At 38.0% G+C, this 21412-nt stretch overlaps 2 protein-coding genes and 1 non-coding gene across 9 annotated transcripts in view; all 3 read left to right on the top strand.

Moving 5' to 3' along the window:
• Positions 1-8056, top strand: part of NOL8 (nucleolar protein 8) — a 36851-nt gene extending 28795 nt beyond the window's left edge. The window contains exons 13-17 of one of the 3 annotated variants that reach the window (XM_028532599.2): positions 219-487; positions 2062-2188; positions 2726-2796; positions 7018-7100; positions 7570-8056. In XM_028532599.2, coding sequence (XP_028388400.1) covers positions 219-487; positions 2062-2188; positions 2726-2796; positions 7018-7100; positions 7570-7620 — 601 coding nt within the window. In that variant the 3' untranslated portion in view covers positions 7621-8056. Of the gene's footprint in view, positions 1-218; positions 488-2061; positions 2189-2725; positions 2805-3012; positions 3730-7017; positions 7101-7569 lie in introns of those variants that run through there. The other 2 variants (XM_028532601.2, XM_036018431.1) reach the window with 2 other exon arrangements.
• A 4621-nt stretch (positions 8057-12677) lies between these two features.
• The window catches only part of IARS1 (isoleucyl-tRNA synthetase 1), a 113055-nt gene continuing 104320 nt past the window's right edge, over positions 12678-21412 (top strand). Inside the window, exons 1-5 of one of the 5 annotated variants that reach the window (XM_028531659.1) lie at positions 12678-12804; positions 15976-16080; positions 18848-18970; positions 19773-19929; positions 20425-20544. In XM_028531659.1, coding sequence (XP_028387460.1) covers positions 16058-16080; positions 18848-18970; positions 19773-19929; positions 20425-20544 — 423 coding nt within the window. In that variant the 5' untranslated portion in view covers positions 12678-12804; positions 15976-16057. The other 4 variants (XM_028531660.2, XM_036018424.1, XM_036018423.1 and 1 more) reach the window with 4 other exon arrangements.
• LOC114514291 lies at positions 15977-16110 on the top strand. The gene has a single exon (XR_003686011.1). It is a non-coding gene; the product is annotated as a small nucleolar RNA SNORA84 (small nucleolar RNA).

Raw genomic sequence — 21412 nt, 5'->3', positions numbered from 1 at the left:
TATGACTCATGTGTACTGGAGCTGTTTGAGATAGTTTTGTGTATAGAAAGCTTATTGGTCAAGATTCTGCTTTTATAAGTATAGTTTTATATATGTAGATCCTGCTGGATTTTGAAAGGATGGAATTAAAGTTAGTCATGTTATTGTCCTTTTTGATTTTTGGAAATTGTCCAAACATTGACTGTTCCATTTTGGTGCACATGTCTATGTCAATGCAGTAAAGCAAAGCGAAAGAAGAAAAGAGAGGAAGCTGAGAAGCTACCTGTGGTGTCTAAAGAAATGTATTACAACATTGCTATGGATTTAAAAGAAATATTTCAAGCTACAAAAGATACCAATGAAAAGGAAGGTGTGCCCTGGAATGAAGACTGTGATGGAGAGAAAGCCAAGGAAGTCCATGACCCTGCAGCTTTGAAGGCTGGGGCCAAGCAGCCCAGCGGGTTCACATTTTCCTTTTTTGATTCAGACACTAAAAATATAAAGGAAGGTACTTTTATTTTTTAAACTATTTCATACTAGGCAGTTTAAACTTAATTGACGGAGTTTGCAGTAAGTGTAATTATTTAACATTAGCTGAAGAAAGGGTTCTTTCTTACACCTAGATAAACAACATGAAGTTTAATATCACATGATCATAAATGCAGTGTTCTTAGAGCTGTGTTTAACAGAGCAAAACATTGTTTCTGCTTTAAGGGAGCAAACTTCTAGCCATATAAAGGGAAGCTGGAGAGTAATGTGCAGCGTGTCTTCTGTAGAGTAGAAAGAAATCATGAAGAAGTATAGTTAGTCGAATATTTAAATAGCTTCATATCTTAAATGCATGTGGAGAAGCCATGACTTATGGAAAGCCACAACTATGAGTATATGGTAAAGGAAAGGAAGAAATAGACAACGATGGCTCGATGCATATATGCTATTTCATCAATATGTCAGTTGTTTCAAACTTTATCCTTGAAGAGTTGCCAGAATCTAAAGAAAAATCAGTATGTGTAGTATCAAAATCAGTATGTGTAGTTTTGCATTACATTTCCGAAGGTTTGCCTCTGAAGGCCAACATAGTACAAAAGTTAAAAATGCCTGTTCACCTAGGGGGCTGCTCTTCACCTAGTGTTCAGAATGGAAGTTAAGCCTTTCTGGAAATTCACTGTAAAAACTACTATAGATCTATATAGTAGAATACATGCATACCTAACTACAATGGTTTCTACTTGAAAGATCAGTTAAAATAACATCCATGCGTTTAGCTGTTAAGTACTAAATGCCAGCTCTGTGGTAATCCAACAGGAATATAACAGTCTAGTAGTTTTTAAAATACTGTTCTAAATAAGATGTGCTCTGCTTATCTCATTTTCTTTCCTCTGTTCTTTTTTAAGTACCAAGGTTAAGCTCTAAACTATTGGATAGAATTGGTGTGATATGGATATGGGCTATAATTCTAAGATTATAATATAATACTAATAATCTAATAATAATTAATAACTCTAATTAATATAATTCTAAGATTAATTCAAGTGTGATGAATTGTTCCTAAAATGATTATTAAGTCACCTCAGCAACCTGGAAGGTGTGCTTTAAGTTGGGAAATTTTGGGGACTTGTGAGGTGACTGTGTATATCTTTTATCAGTACTTTTTTTAGCAGTTCTAGAAAGAGGTTTTGGAAATTGATAATGTAAACATATGTACCTTTTCTCATCTATGCAAAAGCAGGAGGGAAACCTGATTTTACTACATTGTGTTATGTTAGACTTATGCTATCACAGGTGCCACACTTACTTTGTTTTTTAAACTATATTCCCCATTTAAAAACCTTTATTTTTTTATATCTTTTTATACTATTACTGTATTCCTTTTAAGATTACCCTAGCAATGCCAAAAATATTACAGTAGCTTCTCTCAGTGTTTAAAAATCTTAAAAGTTACTACCTATTTTTAATTAATGATTAAGATAGTGTCAATGTAGAGAGATACACTAACATGGTGAAAATAATCAAATGGCTATGTTCAGAAATATTTGGTGATTAGTTACAATCCTGTCATCTTTTATTGTAATGACAATATAGAGACCTATAAAGTTGAGACAGTGAAACCTGGTAAGAATTCCTGGCAGGGAGCTTCTTTTTTCGAAGACAGCAGTTCAGAAGAAGAAGATGTTGCTGAGGAAACAAATGACATAAAGCCCAGACTTGGGTAAGTAAATTGTTACTATACAGGTACACCTTACAATTTGTAAAATCTGAGTTAGACATGCTTTAGAAATATTCTAGAAGTATCTAAGCTTACCTTTCAAGACAACTTAATTTTCTTTGCTTAGATTCCTTAGAGAATTCTGTAGCCTTTTGGTAATGGGGAGCAAATTTCCTTTTCTTGAGATATGGGTAGCACATAAAGAGATATGATGTGTACAGGGAAAGGAGAGTGACACTGTTCTGCAAAGAGGATTCTGCAGCTACCAGCTCATGGGAAACATTGGCAAACAAGGTGGCAATGGTAGGTGTGAGAGTATCAGCAACCAGCATGGGGAAGATAGAGATTATACTTAAAAAACTCTTCATAACCAAAGCTTCAGATAAAAGAGAAGAATGTTGAGTAGAAAGCATGAGGTCACTTTAATTCAGCAAAATGAGCAAAACACAAAGCATACTTAAAGAATAGTTTGTTTATATTTTCAATGTAAACATGGTTTCTCAAATATAGAAATTAATCAACCAATCTCTCTCTGTCTAGAGAAATATCATTACCTGAGAAAGAGACCACTAGATTTTTCTTTTTCTCCAAGAATGATGAAAGACTTCATGGTGAGTGCATTTCTTTTTAAAGATTTTATTTATTTATTTTTTAGAGAGGGAAGGGAGGGAGAAAGAGAGAGAGAGAGAAAAACATCAATGTGCAGTTGCTGGGGGTCAAGGTCTGCAACCCAGGCATGTACCCTGACTGGGAATCGAACCTGTGACACTTTGGTTCACAGCCCGCGCTCAATCCACTGAGCTACGCCAGCCAGGGCCTGTGAGTACATTTTTTAATTAAATGGTATAGAACTGGTAGTAGTACTATAGTTCTCAACACTGTACGCTCTGATCTAGTAACATGAATCCAAGTAAGAACTGTTTGGCAAGAATTCTAACCCTTTGCGTTATGTTGTTTAGCCCACTCTGTTAGACTAATGCAGGTCAACTTGTAAAGCTCTAGAAGGCTGAGAGCTCCCACCTACTACCTCCCTCGCTCATTTATGATCTTTAACAAGAGCTTGTTTTGTTTGGGGGAATTGCTTAGATGGTAGAAAAACCAAACCTCCATTTTTAGTACACTAAAAGCTCATGTGAAAACTCTGAGGTTGTTAGTGAACTTCTCATTTCTTAAATCCTAGCACAAACATAAACCAAGTTACATAATAATGAATTGTATATAAACAACAAAATCCTAGAAACTTTACATTTTCATGTTGTAAAAAAACAAAATATTTTTGAAAATCAGCATAAATCCTTACATCTGCAGTGAGGAAATCTGCACCCAGGGATTCCAGATAAATCTGGGACTGCAGTTGCTTCCCCAGAGGAGCCCCAGATCACGCCTATTCATTCTGGTCAAGAAGGCAGTGTAGATAACATGGTACTTGCCTCCTTCTACAACCACATCAAAAATATATCTAAACTACAGGACTTCCTGCCAAAATGGAGGCGTAGGTAGATACACTGTGCCTCTTCACACAACCAAAAGAAGGACAACAAATTTAAAAACAAAAAAGAATCAGAAATCCCAGAAAATCAAACTGTATGGAAGTCTAACAACCAAGGAGTTAAAGAAGAAACATTCATCCAGACCAGTAGGAGGGGCGGGGACATGGGCAGCCGGACAGAGAGGACTCACGGCAAGGTGGTGGCTGGCAGAGCAGGTGGTCCCACATTTGTGTGTAGATAAACAAGGAAGAACAACTACAGAGCAAAACAGACCACTCAACCAGGGTTCCAGTATAGGGAAATAAAAGCCTCAAACCTCTGATTGAATACACCTGTGGGGTTCAGGTGGCAGTGGGAGAAACTCCTAGCATCACAGGAGAGTTCACTGAAGAGACCCACAGAGTCCTAGAACATACACAAGCCCACCCACCTGGGAACCAGCATCAGAAGGGCCCAATTTGATTGTGGGTATCTAAGAAGTGACTGAAAACCCAGCAGAGGGCAGAACAAGCGGCACTGTCCCTTCCCCCACAGACAGGGTCACAACTCGGCAACCTGAGTTGCCCAGCCTTGGTGAACACCTAAGGCTCTGCCCCTTACTACGTAACAGGAGCAACGAGACAAAAAAAAAGTGGCCCAAATGAAAGAACAGACTAAAGCTCCAGGAAAAATACAACTAAGCTACGAAGAGATAGCCAACCTATCAGATATCCAGTTCAAAACACTGGTAATCAGGATGCTCACAGAATTGGTTGAATTTGGTGGCAAATTAGCTGAAAAAATGAAAGCTGTGCTAAGTGAAATAAAGGAAAATGTACAGGGAACCAACAGTGGTGAGCAGGAAACCAGAACTCAAATCAACAATGTGGACCAGAAGGAAGAAAGAAACATTCAACCAGAACAGAATGAAGAAACAAGAATTCAAAAAAATGAGAAGAGGCTTAGGGACCTCCAGGACATCTTTAAGTGTTCCAACATCTGAATCATAGGGGTTCTAGAAGGGGAAGAGGAAGAGCAACAAATTGAAAACTTATTTGAACAAATAATGAAGGAGAACTTCCCCAGTCTGGCAAAGGAAATAGACTTCCAGGAATCTCAGAGAGTCCCAGAGAAGTTGGACCCAAACAGTAACACACCAAGGCGCATAATAATTACATTAGCCAAGATTAAAGAAAAGGGGAGAATCTTAAAAGCAGCAGTAGAAAAGGAGAGAGTTATCTACAAAGGAGTTCCTATTAGACTATCAGCTGATTTCTAAAAAAACCTTACAGGCAAGAAGGAGGTGGAAAGAAGTATTTCAAGTCATGCAAGGCAAGGACCCACATCCAAGATTACTGTGTCCAGCAAAGCTATCATTTAGAATGGAAGGGCAGATAAAATGCTTCCCAGATAAGGTCAAGTTAAAGGAGTTCATCATCACCAAGCCTTTATTATATGAAATCTTGAGGGATTTATCTAAGAAAAAGAAGATAAAAAATATGAGCAATAAAATGACAGCAAACTCACAGTTATTAACAACTGAACCTGAAACAAAAACAAACTAAGCAAACAACTAGAACAGGAACAGAATCACAGAAATGGAGATCACATAGAGGGTTATCAGCAGGGAAGTGGGTGGGGAGACAAGGGGAAAAGGTACAGAGAATAAGTAGCATAAATGGTAGGTAGAAGATAGACAGGGGGAGGTTAAGAATAGTATAGGAGATGTAGAAGCTAAGAACTTATAAATATGACACATGGACATGAACTAAAGGGGGGGAATGTGGGTGGGAAGGGATATCCAGGGTGGAGGGGAATGAAGTGGGGGGGGGGGGCGGTGATTGTAATAGCATAATCAATAAAATACATACATTTATAACACTAAACTACAGAACAGTGATCATTCACACCCACCTGAAATTTAGCTGAATGAAAGTCCTACAGCCAAGGATGTAGAAAAGCTACAAGACTGGTAGGGTTGGAGACATGGAACAAACTAGTCCAACACCCACATGTGGCAGATAATAATCAAGAGGAATTTCTCAGCTACAGAGGTGCCACCTGAGAGTGAGGTGTCACAGCCCCACACCAGGTTTCCCAGCCTAGAGTTCCAGTGACAGGAAGAGAAGTCTCATGACTTCTAGCTCTAAAAACCAGCAGGCATTGTGGCTAGGTGAGATGAAGGGCTTCTGGAGTCCCAAACAGTTCCTCATATAGGGCCTTCACATGGACTAACTTGGACTCACTCCCTCTGAGTTCCAACACTGGGACAGCAGCTTGAAAGGTACAAGGGATATATGGGGAGCAACTGAACTGTCTGGCATCTGGGCAAAAGCTGGAAAGTCAGCTTTCACCCAGGCAGAGGTGTTGGCATAGGTTATAGTACCTTTACTGAGCCCTCCCCAACAGTGGGCTCTATATCTGAGTTTCCATCAACCTATCACTGTTTGTCGTCGGTCCCCCCCCGCCCCAGTGATTCTCTGAGACCCCACACCACCAGTTTGCAGGCCCACCGAAGTTATTTTGCTAACTTTTCTATACCAATGGCCTTTCTTGGCTCGTGCTTCAGACTTTCCTAAAATCTTTTAAATAAGTAGCATCTGGCCTCTGTGTTTTCCTAAGGGGCCTGGTTCTGGCACTAGTGGCAGGCAGCCATGGTTCACAGCTTGGCTTCTCCTGGGCACTTTTAATATGCAAAGTAATAAAAAGCAAGGACCTACAACCAAGACTACCCAGCAAGGCTATTGTTTAGACTCAAAGGAGAAATAGCTTTTCATACCAGAAAAAGCTGAAGTTCATCACCACCAAACCAGTATTAGATGAAATGTTAAAAGGGCTTCTTTAAGAACAAAAGAAAAATGATTCATGAAATAGATATATGTATCCATTATATATATTTGAATCTAAATAAAATACCCAAGCAACAGAAAGAGACTCATAAATACAGAGAACGTTTTGATGGTTGTCTGATGGGAAGTGGATTGGAGGGGTGGGTGAAAAAAGTAAAGGGATTAAGAAGTTCAAATTTGTAGTTAGCATAGTCATGGGGATGTAAAGTATAGCACAGAGAATACGATCAATAATATTCTAATTATGTATGATGTCAGTGGGTACAAGATTTATTGGGATGATCACTTAGTAAACTCTATAATAACCTAATCACTGGGGTGTACACCTGAAAATAATTATATTGTATGCAACTGTAATTCAAAAATAAAAAATGATTTTAAAGTAATAAAATTCGTATAAATTGACGGTGTGGGGAGGTCCTAAATAGAACTAAAGACCTTGATAATGTCAGCAGGAAAACATTATCCTTTTTGGTATTAATTTATTGCCTCATCTTTTTTGATTTTCCCTTAGTAGGTTCTGACTTATTCTGGAAAGGAATGGGAGGTGATATTAGTAGGAATTCTTGGGAGGCCAGAACAAACAACTTGCGTAGGGTGAGTAATTGTATCTTCATATTCAGTGCCTCCATAAATAGATACAGTGTTATCTTTGTGTTAATATATGCCTTGTATAAGAATAAGGTAATAAGGTATGAAACTTAAGACAAAAAAGATGACAACTGACAGTGTTGGAAGGAAATGTTGACATTGTTTAATCCAAGACACATAGTGCAGGTGAAGAGACTGAAAACTGGATGAGTTGAGTGTCTGGTCCAAGTTCCAGTCCTGTTCCTTAAATAAGAGGAAATCATGAGACTTTTGAAAGACTGAGTTAGTTTCCATTGTAAACACTTAAAGCCAAAAATTTAAATAGTCCCTGTTCATTCCAGGTGAGCACTTCTAAAATGGTTTCCACAAAACTGACACTAATTTACCCTAAGTTTTACTTTATAGTTATTAAACTCCTTGAAAATAACTTATATTTACTTTTAACTAAGGCTTTTTTGATTTTATGTTTTTATAGGATTGTCAGAAGAAACATAAAGATGCCAAAAGGAGAGTGAAACTAAAATAAAAGGTGTCATTATTGGTTTTGATACTGCTTGTTAAGAAGACTCACCTATGGAAATTGGACCAAAAACTAATTTTAGTTCACAAGAAATTGGAGTGAAGGAATATTCAAAATCTTACTGTTTAAATGATGGGTATCGTTCTGGTTGCTGTGGTTTCCTGTGGATTTTCTCTGTTTATTCCTAAGTTCTTAAAAAAAAAAAAAACTAGCCTGAACATTTTTTTAATGAAGAACAATATAGTCCCTCAAAAAGAAAATATTTTTTGTGTATAATCTCTTTGCCTTCTATCATCAATAACTAATGGGCGTCTTCTGGTGCAAACTTTGCTTAAAGCCATACATGGGTCAGAGCACTTGTGTTTTACAAGTTAGGTTTTGTGTGAAGTATAGACTACTTGAAATATTTATTTCTGATTATATTAAATACACCTTATCTCCATTTTGTGTTTCTGGTTTAATGGGTTGAACATAAGTCAAACTTGAGTTTGGTACTTGTTTCTTGGTGAATACCTAACTTAAATGCAGGACATTTCAGACCAACATCATAGAGTTCCGGGAAGACCAGAAAAGGACACCAAATACACTTTTCCTGTCCTTGGCCTCCAGGAATGATAGAGGCCACCCATCAATCCTAAAATTCAGGTTAGACCAGAGATTTACGAATAATTCAAGTGTTCAAAAGATATGTAGTCACAGTTAGGAGTCAGGACCCTAGGTCCCTATAGGGAAGTAGATTTAATACCTTGTTAAATCATTAGGACTAGGATGAAAAATAGATAATCCTATCAAACTAGCTTCTGTATAAGGTGGTGGTATGTAAACAATCCTAGGGAATTATTATGGAGCCATGATGCGTACACAGTAATCCCTTACCTGGAGTTATGTTCCAGAGACCCCCAAGATAGGTGAAAATCCGCAAAGCAGCAGTGTTATATTTTATTATTTACATATATTTTTATGGCTTTATAAACCCTTCCCACACTCCTATAAACCTTTCCCACTCTCTTATTAACTTTCCTACACTCTTATAAACACTTCATATGGTCTTAAACACTTTCTACACTCTTAAACCTATGTGATTTTAACAACATATAAAATTCTATATGGGTACTCAGCAGTGAAGTATACTACAACTTGAATGATGAAGATCATGAATTATGTAGCTGTGCAGTACTGATGGCGATGAAGGTGATGAGATAAATGTACTGCACAGCCAAGAAAAGCATTACAGCTCTTCTGAAGGCACTGCTTTATCAGGTGGTGCAGTATCTTCACCCTGGGCCATAAGTTCTAGTTCCGCTAAAGGCATAGGCATAATTGATCTCTTCGTCCAAGTGATGAACATAGTTATGGGGAGTTGCTGGTGCTGCTTTTTATCCACAGAGGCAGCTTCTCCATGCAAAGAAATGCTCTTGAGTCCAAAGCATCTCTGAAATTCATCAAACTAGCCCTTGCTGGCACTGAATGGGGTTGTTCTGGTGGGAGAAACACTCGATTGGTCCTGCTTCTGCATCATAGTCCTCATCTTCATCCTCATCACGATCGTGAATGTCTGAGCTTTCTACAAAACTGTAATAAAGTTTCTTGGCCTTCGTCTGGATGGTGTTCTTATCTAGCGAAATATTCTTCCTGCAGTCATTTATCCACAGGGCCAGTGCAGACTCCATCTTCACAATGGCCTTATTGCAGGAAGTGACCACCCTCTTTGCAGTCTTGTTAAAAGTCATTGTTGCCGTAGACCTAATATTCTTCTCATCTTTATGTGGTGAACAATACATTCGTTGATCCCATAATGGCGGCCTACAGCCACATAGCTTTTGCCTTCCTTTAACATGTTGAGAAGGTCCACCTTTTCTTTGATGGTAAACATACTCCTCTGGTGCTTGGGTTCACTGCCAGAAGCCTTAGAAGGCACAAAACGTTTGGATGGCATCATAGGGCTTGAAATAAATTCAGACTTTTATGAAAATTTCACAAAAACACAACACTGCAAAGCAACACTACGCTCAACGATCAGACGTTGATGTGAAGTGGACAAGGAGAGATGCTGAACATATGGACACAGTGTGGGAGAGCAAACAGACCGATGCTACAGTCACTGAGCCAATTGGTGCCCAGGATACAGAACACAGTGCTGCAGTTGGTCGCCTTCCATTCCTTCAGTCAATAGTGTGCCATGCACGATCTTATGTTGGCAAACTTGCACAAGTGGTAGTGGCGTACTGCATTTCCATTGTGTACAGTATGGTATTCATCTGCTGATGAAACACATACTGTATTTTATTTTGATTTAATATTCTTTTAATATGTTTGGATTAACTTTTTTTTTAAGATTTTATTTATTTTCTAGAGAGGAAAGGGAGAGAGAAAGAGAAACATCAATGTGCAATTGCTGGGGGCCATAGCCTGCAACCCAGGCATGTGCCCTGACTGGGAATCGAACCTGCGACACTTTGGTTCACAGCCCGAGCTCAATCCACTGAGCTACGCCAGCCAGGGCTCGATTAACTTTTTTATATTTTTTATATTGTTTTAAATTTTTAGGCAAAAATAATTAAAATCATAAATATTATATAAATACCTACATACCACAAAACCCTGTGATGTAGCGAAAACTCCACGATACAGAATTAGATTTTTTTTTTTAAACCCGAGATATGGTGGAGGCACAATAAGTGAACTGCGGTATAGCGAGGGACAACTATATCTGAAATTAAGTATTGATTTACGTCTTGATTGAATATAAACAATGAGGGCAGGGGTGTCCTCTGGTTATCCATTTTGTCCTCACTGCCTAAAACCATGTCTAGCACATAGTGGGTGCTTAGCACATAAACTTTTTAATAAATGGGGTCCAAGGAACTAAGTAACTGAAGAGGCATTCCTATCATTCCCAGACTTCAAACTACTTCATGGAAAATGGAAACAACCACTCAGCAGGATAAATACAAATGTTCCACTTTCTGTTGATGTATATTACACTTACACTTTCTTATCTGTTGCTGTATAACAACTCATCACATTAAGAATTATTTTGCTTACAAATAACCAATTTGGTCAGGATTCATTGGGGACTGCTCATTTTTCTCCATGTAGTGTCATTGGAGTAGATCTACTGGAACTAGTGAATACACTTCTAAAATGGTCTATTCATTGCCCATCCATGTGTTTCCTCACAGCATAGCACCTAGGTTTTAAGATCAGGAATCAAATGCTGACAGTCTCTTAAGGCCCAGGCCAAAAATTGGCTCAGAGTCATTTCCACTATATTCTTTAGGTTCAAACAGAACACTGAGTTGAATTAGACTCGGGGGCAAGGTACAGACTGTCACCTCTCCATGGAAGAAATGTCAGTTTATGGCCATGTTTAAATCTGTCAACACCCTACATCTCCAAAGTGAAAGTGCTATCTTGTAGCTTTGCCCACCCTGCAGATCCTGCTGCCCAGATAAAAGCACCTTCAACAATTTACTTCCTCCGAATTTATCTCCATATTTCTACCTAAAGTACTTTGTGATCTCTTGGTTTTTCAGTCTTAGACATTATCTGTTGACTTCCTCCTCTAAAGATGAGGATCTAATTATAATCCAAGTATATTTTGACCGCATTTAACTTTTTCCTAGAATTTATTTTTTTACTTGCTTATCTTTTCTTACACTTAGCCTTCCCGTATTTCCCACCAGTACCATCAAGTGTTTCTCTAGCCAATTTTATCAGACCTGTCCTCATCCTTTTTTTATCTCTGGGAGCCTTCTGTGTGTCCTGTTCCAATCTGGATTACTTGAACAGATGATAAAAATGAACTGAACAAAGTAGCAACTTGAATGCAAACACTTAAAAACACATACCAAGTACTTCAAAATGTGTATGTTCAAGTGTTTTAAGTTATTGAATCAAGAATTACCCTTTTGAGGAAGGACATGAAACCCACTTTACTCTAATCCCTGACATTGTGTTCCTAGACCTTCAGTGTCTGTAGTGAACACTACACAGATTATTAAAATGTTCTTAAAGTTACTAAGGATGTGCTTTCTACATGTTCTTGGCCAGATCAACTTTTGTCCCTGTAATGGAAACAATAAGCAGTCACAGGCAGAATTACTCAATTTGTCAAGCCCTAAAATTTCCTTCCTATTCTCTGGTGCCAAAGCATGAGGTCTGCTGTCCTTTGCATGGCTCTGGATTCTATTGCTTTAATCATCAGATCTAGACATACCAGGCAGACACACAGTAGATAGTAAATATGTAATTGAGCAGGTTAGTAATTTTATTTTCATAACGGGAAACAATTTTCAAGCTGGTTACTAGACATTTTCTTTTTGTTTTATCTCTTCATATTACCATATGAAATTACCACCATAATTTCTGCAGTGAAATCCAGAACTCTGGAAGTGCCACTGAAGAATACAGGATGAGAGGAAGGGCTTCCTTGGAACGCCACCGACCACGCGTTCTTCGGCTCCTTCCCGACACAATACTTTGAATTCTGCGTTTTTCTGAGGATCAGGACGGTCTCTACAAATAGGCAGGTCAGGCAGCTAACCATCTACGTGCCTGTTAAAATGCAGCTTCTTGTGACCCACCTTCAGAGACAGCGGGCCTACTATGTGGTTCGGGTATGTGCAGTTTTTGCAAACTCCTGTGTGATTTTGGTGAAGGTCTGCAACTAGACTGTAAAACAGTCCTAGCGCTAAGGCTGCTTCCTGTAATGGTTACCTAGGAAACTGGGATAGCTAGTTCGCAGCTCCACACTACAATTATCAAGGCCACTGTTGTTGGACTTCATTGGTTTAACGTATACAAAAGTAAACACTGACAAACGAATGCACCTATTTGACAACACCCATCAGAACGCACAATTTCAGCCGCCATTCAGTGCCCGTCCCAATCAGTCCCCACCCCAGAAGCCACTTCAGACTCCTCCCACCATTACCCAAGCTGCTTTGAATCGCCCAGCCGCTTTCCCATCCCACAACGCAGGTTAGCGAGCAGGTGGGCGTGGTCAGGCTCTCATTCAGCCAATTGCCGTTCTCTTTGTTCCCTGGTCTCTAGCCACGCACGCTGATTAGCTGAACGGCTTCCTCAGCCAGGCCGGGTCTCGGCGGGTCTCGGCGTTGCGTCACCTTTGGTCGCCTGACGGCAACGTGCACGCGCTCCTTCCCTGGAGGGACAGCCAGGAGACGTCAGGTACTGCACCTTAGGAACACGTTTTGGTGGGGTTTTGTTTAATGTCTGTAGGGCTGTAGGTTAGTTGCGTGCATATCTATTTCCAAGGAGAAGATTGGGAGGGGCTATAAGTGGGCTAAAGAACTTGGAACTGGGTACGAATCCTAGTTCTCTTGCAAGATTTTGCAACCCTTGGAAGTTCCTTTGCAAACTGGAATCGTGGTTGCGGATTTTGGTGTGGTCGAGCTTGCTGGAAAAGTGCAGAAAGTGGGCGAAATTAGAAATAACTTCGAAGTCGTTGTATTCATAAGAACAGGTCCAATACTACGTTCCCGTGAAAGGGCGTTCTTTGCCGGGTACCTGGGACTGGAGGGGAAGTGAGCACGACCTTGTCCTCGGCCCTCGCTGCCTTACTAAAGCCGTGTGCACGGAGGAGGAAGGAAGACCTCTGGAGTCTCGAAGTGGGAGGAGACGGTTTCTGAGGAGCTGCGATAGGTTTGGGGCCTTGAAGATAATATTATTAGTGGTTGAAGAGTGAATTATATATACAAGAGAGAAGGCAGGAAAGTGTAAATTATACTCTTTAAGTGTTTTTGGAAAGACGGGCAATAGAATGGAATTTGTGGGCAACGAAGTAATAGCTTAAGTGGATAACATCTGATTGTTGTGATCTGTAATAGCCGTTATTTCACTGATTAAGTTAACATTGTGAATGTTTATGGCCTTTATTTTCCAGATGACACAATTGAGGTTTAAAGGTTGAGTAACTTTTCCTGTAGCTCACATACTAAGTGGTGGCACCGAAACTGTCACATTTCAAAGCTATTATCTTGGACCAGAAAGAGCCCGTGGTGTGGGATAGATTGGGGAGGCAGGTAGGAGTATCACTGAGGAAACTTAAGGATGCTGACAAAGGGATGCATTCAAACAAACGTTTTTTGAGTTCTTAACCATATAAGCATGCAGTGTGGGTTAGAAAGTAAGCTACTACTGCCAGCAACAAGTTTACAGTTGAATTGGAGAGTGTGTGAAAGGTGCAATGCACATAAACTACTACATGTAGAAAAGCAGCAGACTCAGGGGAAGGAGGTATTCAGAAAACGAGGAATCTGAAAACCTGATAAAGGAGAGTCCATTTAAGCTAAGTAGTGTTAGAGTATGTGGAGAAAGGGCTTGATAGAGGAGAATGGTTTTGCTTATTAGCAGTGACCAAGAGGCCGATGTAGCTGGACCTAGAGCTTTATGGGAGTAAATAAAAGTCAGGAGTAAGAGTAGTAGTTTAGGGTAAGAATAAGGTGGCCTTGAGTGTTCCATTGAAAAGTCTATAGAATGCTGTTGGCAGTGAGGAACCATTGGATTTCTTTTTAATACAGAAATGTTACTTTCAGAGCTTTTGCATTGTGAGGGTTAATCAATACTGGTATGCAGGATTCAAAACAGTAGTATGAAGTGTTTAAAAAACTTTAACTTTACAGCTGAAAATCTTTTGTAAGTAAGATTTTATTGAGCCAAAACTGCTAGCCGGAAAGACTGGTCTAGGGGTGGGTAGCAGGACTAGGTAGAAAAGACAGCATTTCCATCGTTCCAGAGTTTGGCAAGTTGTTTTATACTTTAAGTCAGAGGGAAGGAAGAAGAAAGAGGAAGACTGAAAGAATTTACAATAGCTTCGGGCAAAGGGTAGTAGAAGGTGAAATGTGGCAAGCTCTGGTATAAGCACAGAATTTGTGTATACAAATGTCTACTCCCATAAATTGGCTGGGGACAGCAGTCAGGAAAGCCCATGTACAAACAACGTGTTGAATGGGGCTTGGCTGAACAACAAGTGGAAATGGCCACCTGGAAATTAATCCAAAGTTCCAACATGCAAAACAGGCGTGTGAACAGTATTTTATTAGCTGGTCAGCAGCCATTAGCACACTAACAGTTCTGTTTCTTTCACTCTCTGGCCGGTTTCTTAAATTACATTACATACTCTGTAATGTAATTTAAAACATCAGAAACTATGTATAGTGTCAGGTTGGTACAAGGTATATCAGGATATCACTTAGTAGTTTATATAATGTCTATAATCACTGGGATGTATGCTTTGAAACTAATATAATCTGTATGTCAACTGTAATTGAAAAATAAAAAATAATTTCTTAAAAGATTTATTTATTTTTGAGAGAGGGGAAGGGAGGGAGAAAGGGAGAGAAACATCAATGTGTGGTTGCCTCTCATGTGCCCCCTACTGGGGACCTGGCTCATAACCCAGGCAGGCATGTGCCCCTACTGGAAATTGAACAGGTGACCCCTTGGTTCTCAGGCTGACACTCAATCCACTGAGCCGCACTAGCCAGGGCTGAAAAATAAAAAACAATGTTCAAAAAATCAGATTTTTCTCCTTGCTAGATAATATGAAAACGTCTTTGTTCATGCCTTCCCCTCCAGTCCTACTTCCTGATGGTACTCAGTTAAATTTGGTGGGTTGCCTTCTAAATTTAAATACAAAATTACTTAAACATAGATTTAATGTATATGTTTTTAAAATCTCTTGAAAGTTATGACACATAGTATAAATTGCTATTGCTGTGACCTTTCTCAGTATGCGTAGGTAGTATGTATATTTGATATATTAAGATTTGTTCTTTTTAATGTCTGCATGATATTGATGTACTGTAGTTTATTTTAGTCACCTGTACGGATATTTATTTTAGGTATTTGTCTATAAAAACAGTGCTTTAATTACTGTCTTTGTACGATAGGATATAACTGAACTGAGAAAAGGCTGGAGATGGACTACCTCTGGGGTTCAGTTTGACTCAGTGCAGTGGGTTATGAAGAACAGTAAAAGCAAGATCCCTATGACTTGGTGATCAATTGGATGTAGGCATCATTTGGTAGTATTAAAGGTGACTCAGAAATTTCAGGTAACAGGAATGAATAGTGGAACTACAATTATGGTTGAATTGAAAGTGGGAGCAGGTGTGACAAAGAAGATCATGAAATTTATTTTCTAAAACCTATTCAGGTAAAAGTCAAAGAGGGTATGAAGAAATTGCTGCACAGGAAATTGAACCTAAAGAGGTCTGAAGGAATATGGAATTGGGAAGCTTGGAGACCTGGATATAGTAGTAAGAGGGAAGAAGAGGAGATTGTATTCCTGAGCACAGCCTCATGGAGTTAATTTTCCTTCTCTTTCTCACCCACAAGTGCCCTGTGGTTACTGGATGCCATAGTGCAAGTACAGTTTTCCAGTGGATGTGAGGAGCCAGAGCAAGCCTGTGATCTACACATGGAGGCTGTTTCTCTTCCATAGTGAGTGCAGCCCTGTCACTGATAATATGGCTCTTCAAAGTAATGTGCAATGCCATTACTTTGAGTCTTTGTATTTGACATAATAATGCAGTAATTCTTAGCCTTTTGGGGAGTAGTGGCTCCCTAGAAATTTTTATAAAAGTTATGAGCCATCTTCACAGAAACCTTAAATCTCATTTTCTCAAAAAAATAAAAAGTTTAGCTAGATAGTCCTGAATGTGCTCAGAACAGTTGCAGAGTAATGACTCACACTCTCATGTACCTGATAATCCTTTGGTCTTATTAAAATGTAAGTACTGACTCCTTATTCAGAGGTAGAACTGGTAAGTCTACTCTTAATAGTTTCCACAGATCCTGGCAATTGTAGGACCAGCCATGAGGATCATTAGAAGTTACACAAATAAATGTGTTGATATCTAAAGATCTAGTCTTCCGATGTGATCCCTTAAGTTTTAGTTGTCCTCCAATAAGGTAGTCCCTGAACCAGGAGGACCCCTAATCTGTAAATGTATAAACTAACACCTTTTTCTCACCTTGAAAGGCTGGAAGTTGCAACAATAGCTGAAGATCCAAAATGCTGTCAATTTTTTTGTTTAATACCATTTAATCAGAATTAAACAATCCACCTATTCCTTTCTTACTTTTTTCCCTATATAAAACTCAGAAGTACTCTTGGATCTCAAACATAAAGAAGGAGAAGCAATGCTTATAACAAACTTTTTGCTTTGATGATATGGGCCGATTACTGTGATTACGCTTTGATGTTTTCAGAATTTCTAAAGTCGTTTGTTCCAGACTTTTATAGGTTTAAGGTTTTCCATCTTCTCTGTTTGCTTTTCCATTTTCAGCAGTCCTGTCCCCTTCTAATCTGATGTTGGCTTGGAAATCTGGTCACCAACCTAATTAGAACTATAAAGTAATATTAAGTAGGTTTTGAGGAGGAATGGACTTGAGGATGCTCACCAGATAGTTAAGCAGCCCTGGATGGATCAAATGATTATTAGCAAAACTGTGTAAGGATACCTGAAGACTTCTTTTACTAGGGATTAAATCAGAGAACTATAAGGTTTGTCTTTTCCAAAAATTATGAATAAGCAATAAAAAAGGATAAAATAGAAAATAAGAATGAGCTAGGAATTATGTGAATGCAAGATTTTCATCTTTTTTAGCTTTAAATTTTCTTATTTAGGTCATGCTTGTCATTCCTCAATAGCAAATTACTGTTACTGAGGTTTAACATGAGATTCAGGAGGTGAGATTATTTCAACAGAAGTGGTTTTTGTTCTGTGGATGCAGGTACTAATTCTCACCTATTTTGAGATTTTTTTTATTTTTAGATTGTTGAATTTTTATTGTCATTCAAGAGACTTCCCAAGATTTTCTTGTTTACATTTAGAAGCATATCGTCTGCAATTACTAAATGTTATATTGTTGAAAAATAGGTGAAGAGTGTGATTTGGACACAAGTTTTGCAATAATTTAAAAAAAAATCATTATCCCTGTCTCATACTTTATATAAAAATCAATCAAAATGGATCAACCAAAATATTAAGAGCTAAATATTCATGACCTTGTTTTAGGTTGTGGTTTTTTAGATATGTCACCAAAAGCTCAAGTAACAAAACAGAAAGTAGATAAACTGTACTTCACCAGTTTAAAAGTGTATGTGCTTCAGATAATAACATGAAGAAAATGAAAAGAAAGCCTACACAATGGGAGAAAATTTTTGCAAATTATAAACTAAGAAGCTTCTATCTGGAATGTATAAAGCACTCTTACAACACAGCAATAAAAAGACAATCAAATTATACACTGGGCAAAGGATGAATACACAGCTCTGTAAGAAAATATAAAAATGCTTAGTAATCACATGCTCATTATCACTAATCATTAAGAAAATGCAAATCAAAACCACAATGAGTTACCATTTCCTATCCACTAAGATTTCCTGTAATTCAGTAATGGGTAATAAAGAGTGAGGACTTAGAGAAACTGCAGTCTTCATTCACTGCTGGAAGAATATTTTAAGATGCAGCAGCTATAGGAAAAACTTTGGCAGTTTCTTAAAGAGTTAAACACAGTTACAATATGATCTAGCAATTCTACTCCCTGGGTGTATATACCCAAGAGAACTGAAAAAATATGCTCACACAAAACACTTATACATGTATATTCATGGCATTGTTCAATAGCCAAAAAGTGGGAACAGTCCTAATGTCCATGCATTGATTAATGGATAAACAAAATGTGGTGTGTTTTTATAGTAAAATATCACTCAGTATAAAAAAAAATGAAATGTGAATACATATTACAACACGGATGAACCTTGAATACCTAATTCTAAACAAAAGAAGCCAGACAAAACAGGCTGTATATACATGATTCCACTATGTGAAATGTAAAGAGAAAAATCTATAGGAGCAGAAAGCAGATTAATGGTTGTTGAGGGGCTACGGAAGTAGGGAATGGGGAGTGACTGCTAATGTGTACAGGTTTTTAGAGGAGAGGGAGGGAGCAGTGATAAAGATGTTCTAGAATTAAAGCATGGTGATGGTTACACAATTTGTGAATATACTAAAAAACCCCAAATTGTACACTTTAAAAAGGTGAACTTTATAGTGCATGAACTTTACCGCAAAAAAGCTATAATTATTTTTAAAGTGTCATGGAGTGTCAGGGGTAGTAATATATATACTCATTTTAATGTATGGTAATCTTTACTCCTAGACCCTTCTTTTGAAAATAATAAATTTGGTTTCTCTTGCAGCACCAAAATGGTTCAAGTTCCAGAAAACATTGATTTCCCTGCCGAAGAAGAGAAAATCTTGAAGTTCTGGTCTGAATTTAATTGTTTTCAAGAATGCTTAAAGCAGTCAAAACATAGGCCAAAGTATGTGAATTTCTTTGGTAAAGATAGAGTCCTTAAGAATAATCATTACTTAGGCTGTGTTCCATTAAGGCAAGAACTTTGTGTTCACCTTTGTACTACCAGAGTCTTCTAGGTCTATATAGTGTGTGCTCTCAGTTGTAGATGTACAATGAATGGATGAGTTCTTAATACACTCTGAATCTATTCAAAATAGACTCTTAATGAATGGTTCTTAGTAGATTAGATTCACTTTCTTTAAAAGATCTAAAGAGATTGACTTGAATGTTCTAATAAAATTGCAATGTTAAAAGCCATTTAAAATTGAACCATTATTAACTAGAGTGTACATAATCACCTTCTTCCTTTCCACTTTTCCCATTATCACCACCTCATTTAAGTACTTAAACTAGTTATAGTCTTCTATTAGGGTATTTCATGCCTGTACTGGTCTTCCAGTCACCTAAAGACCAGTCCTTTTTTTCCATCATGTGTTTCATGTGCTCAAAAACTTCATGAGATAGGCATTTGTTGCTTTATTTTACTGATAAGTAACTTAATTGTTCAGCGTCAGGATGAATAACTTGGGTTATGTGTGGACTAATCAGTGAAGAGTGGATGGCCCGATGGAGGCCTCTCTAGCTCTCTCATTATTAGCTTTTTTGAAGGCAAGGCTTCTAGTAAATATCTAATCGGTTACCTGAATTTCCTGGTCTCACTGCTTTTCTTCTTGAAGACTCCACTGTGCCAAGAACCATGTATAGAAAAGTGTCATAAATTTTTGCTATTTTAAAATTACTTAACATATTTTTATTATGTTGATTAGGTTTACTTTCTATGATGGGCCTCCTTTTGCAACTGGACTGCCTCATTATGGACATATACTTGCAGGGACAATTAAAGATATAGTTACCAGATATGCTCACCAGAGTGGATTTCATGTTGACAGAAGATTTGGATGGGATTGTCATGGCTTACCTGTGGTATGTTAGAGTTGCCAACCCATGTTTTGATTTTTTGTGTGTGTGTGAAGATTTTACTTATTTAATCAGAGAGAGAGGGGAAGGGAGGGAGAAGGAGAGGGAAGAAAACATCAGCATGTGACATAAACATCAATTAGTTGCTTCTCGCATGCCCCAAACTGGGGACCAGGCCTGCAACCCAGGCATTTTACATGAGTGGGAATTGAACTGGTGACCTCTTGGTTCACAGGCCGGCACTCAGTCCATTGAGCCACACCAGCCAGGGATGATTTTTTTAAAATAAGCATTAGATTTTGTCATGTATATAATAAGTATGATAAATTTTTACTATAATCAGAGCGTTTCTTCTACTTCATTTCTATAATACTATTTATAGTTCCTTTTTTTTAGATTTTCTGAGAACTAATTTTTTTAATCTATTTTATTATCTAGAGTAGCCGAATTACATTTGTTTTATAGGGCTGGGTTGTTAACAATCTTATTGTAAATTTTCAGGAATATGAAATTGATAAGCTACTGGGAATCAGAGGACCAGAGGATGTAGCCAAAATGGGAATTATGGAATATAACAATCAGTGCCGAACCATTGTGATGAGATATTCTACCGAGTGGAAGGTATGTTTGGTTATTTTCAATAGAATGAAGAAAAACTTCTAATTTAAATGGGAGTTGAAATGGTTTATGGTCCTTTGTGCTTTTTTTTGATGCTCCTAAAAGTATGGCTATCTATGTGAGGTTTTAACAAGAGAGAGGTCAACCATCCTTTTTAAAGGAGTGTTTAGCTTCCACCTCCAATCCTAATGCTTGGACTGTAGCTTAAACTGAAGCTTTTTTTATTTCTTTGTGCTTAATTAGTCTTCCGTGTTTAATCTTTTACCTGCCCACGGTATATGACAGGAATCAGTCTATCCTAACAAATAGATTAACTTGAATATTGTAATTTTAAAAAATCAGACATTAAAATGAATTCTAATTTAGACCCATAGTTACATGAATATTACTCGCATCTTGCCTACCCCTGTTAGTAGTAGAGCTCCCATAGCTGGTACCTTTAGGTAACTGTGAAGTGCTGTCAGAGCTCCTGCCCTTTCTTGTTTTTAAAAGCTTAGGAACAAAGGTTCTCAACTCCTTATTTCTTCCTTCGTTCTCAATTAATTATTGCGTTGGCCAAAAAGTTTATGTGGGGTTTTTTTTTTTTTTTTTTTTTTTTTTTTTTCAGTAAAATAAAAGACACATTTTTCACTTTCACCAATAACTGTTGATTTGGATATTTATGTAAGCTTTCTCCCACATTGTATAAGGTTGATTGTTCTCAATGTCTCAATTGGATGACTGTTGACTTCAACTGGTCTAATGGACTATGGAGCATTGTCCATCGAGAAATTGCCAGCAGGAAACTTCACAAACCACTTTTGAAAAATTCGATAGGTCACAGTGCCTTCTCCGTACCCTGCACAAATCTGTTTTTGCCTTTGCTTTTTTA

The sequence above is a fragment of the Phyllostomus discolor genome, chromosome 2, assembly GCF_004126475.2.
Source record: "Phyllostomus discolor isolate MPI-MPIP mPhyDis1 chromosome 2, mPhyDis1.pri.v3, whole genome shotgun sequence".
NCBI classification, from domain to species: domain Eukaryota; kingdom Metazoa; phylum Chordata; class Mammalia; order Chiroptera; family Phyllostomidae; genus Phyllostomus; species Phyllostomus discolor.
This window is presented reverse-complemented; position numbering and strand designations above follow the sequence as displayed.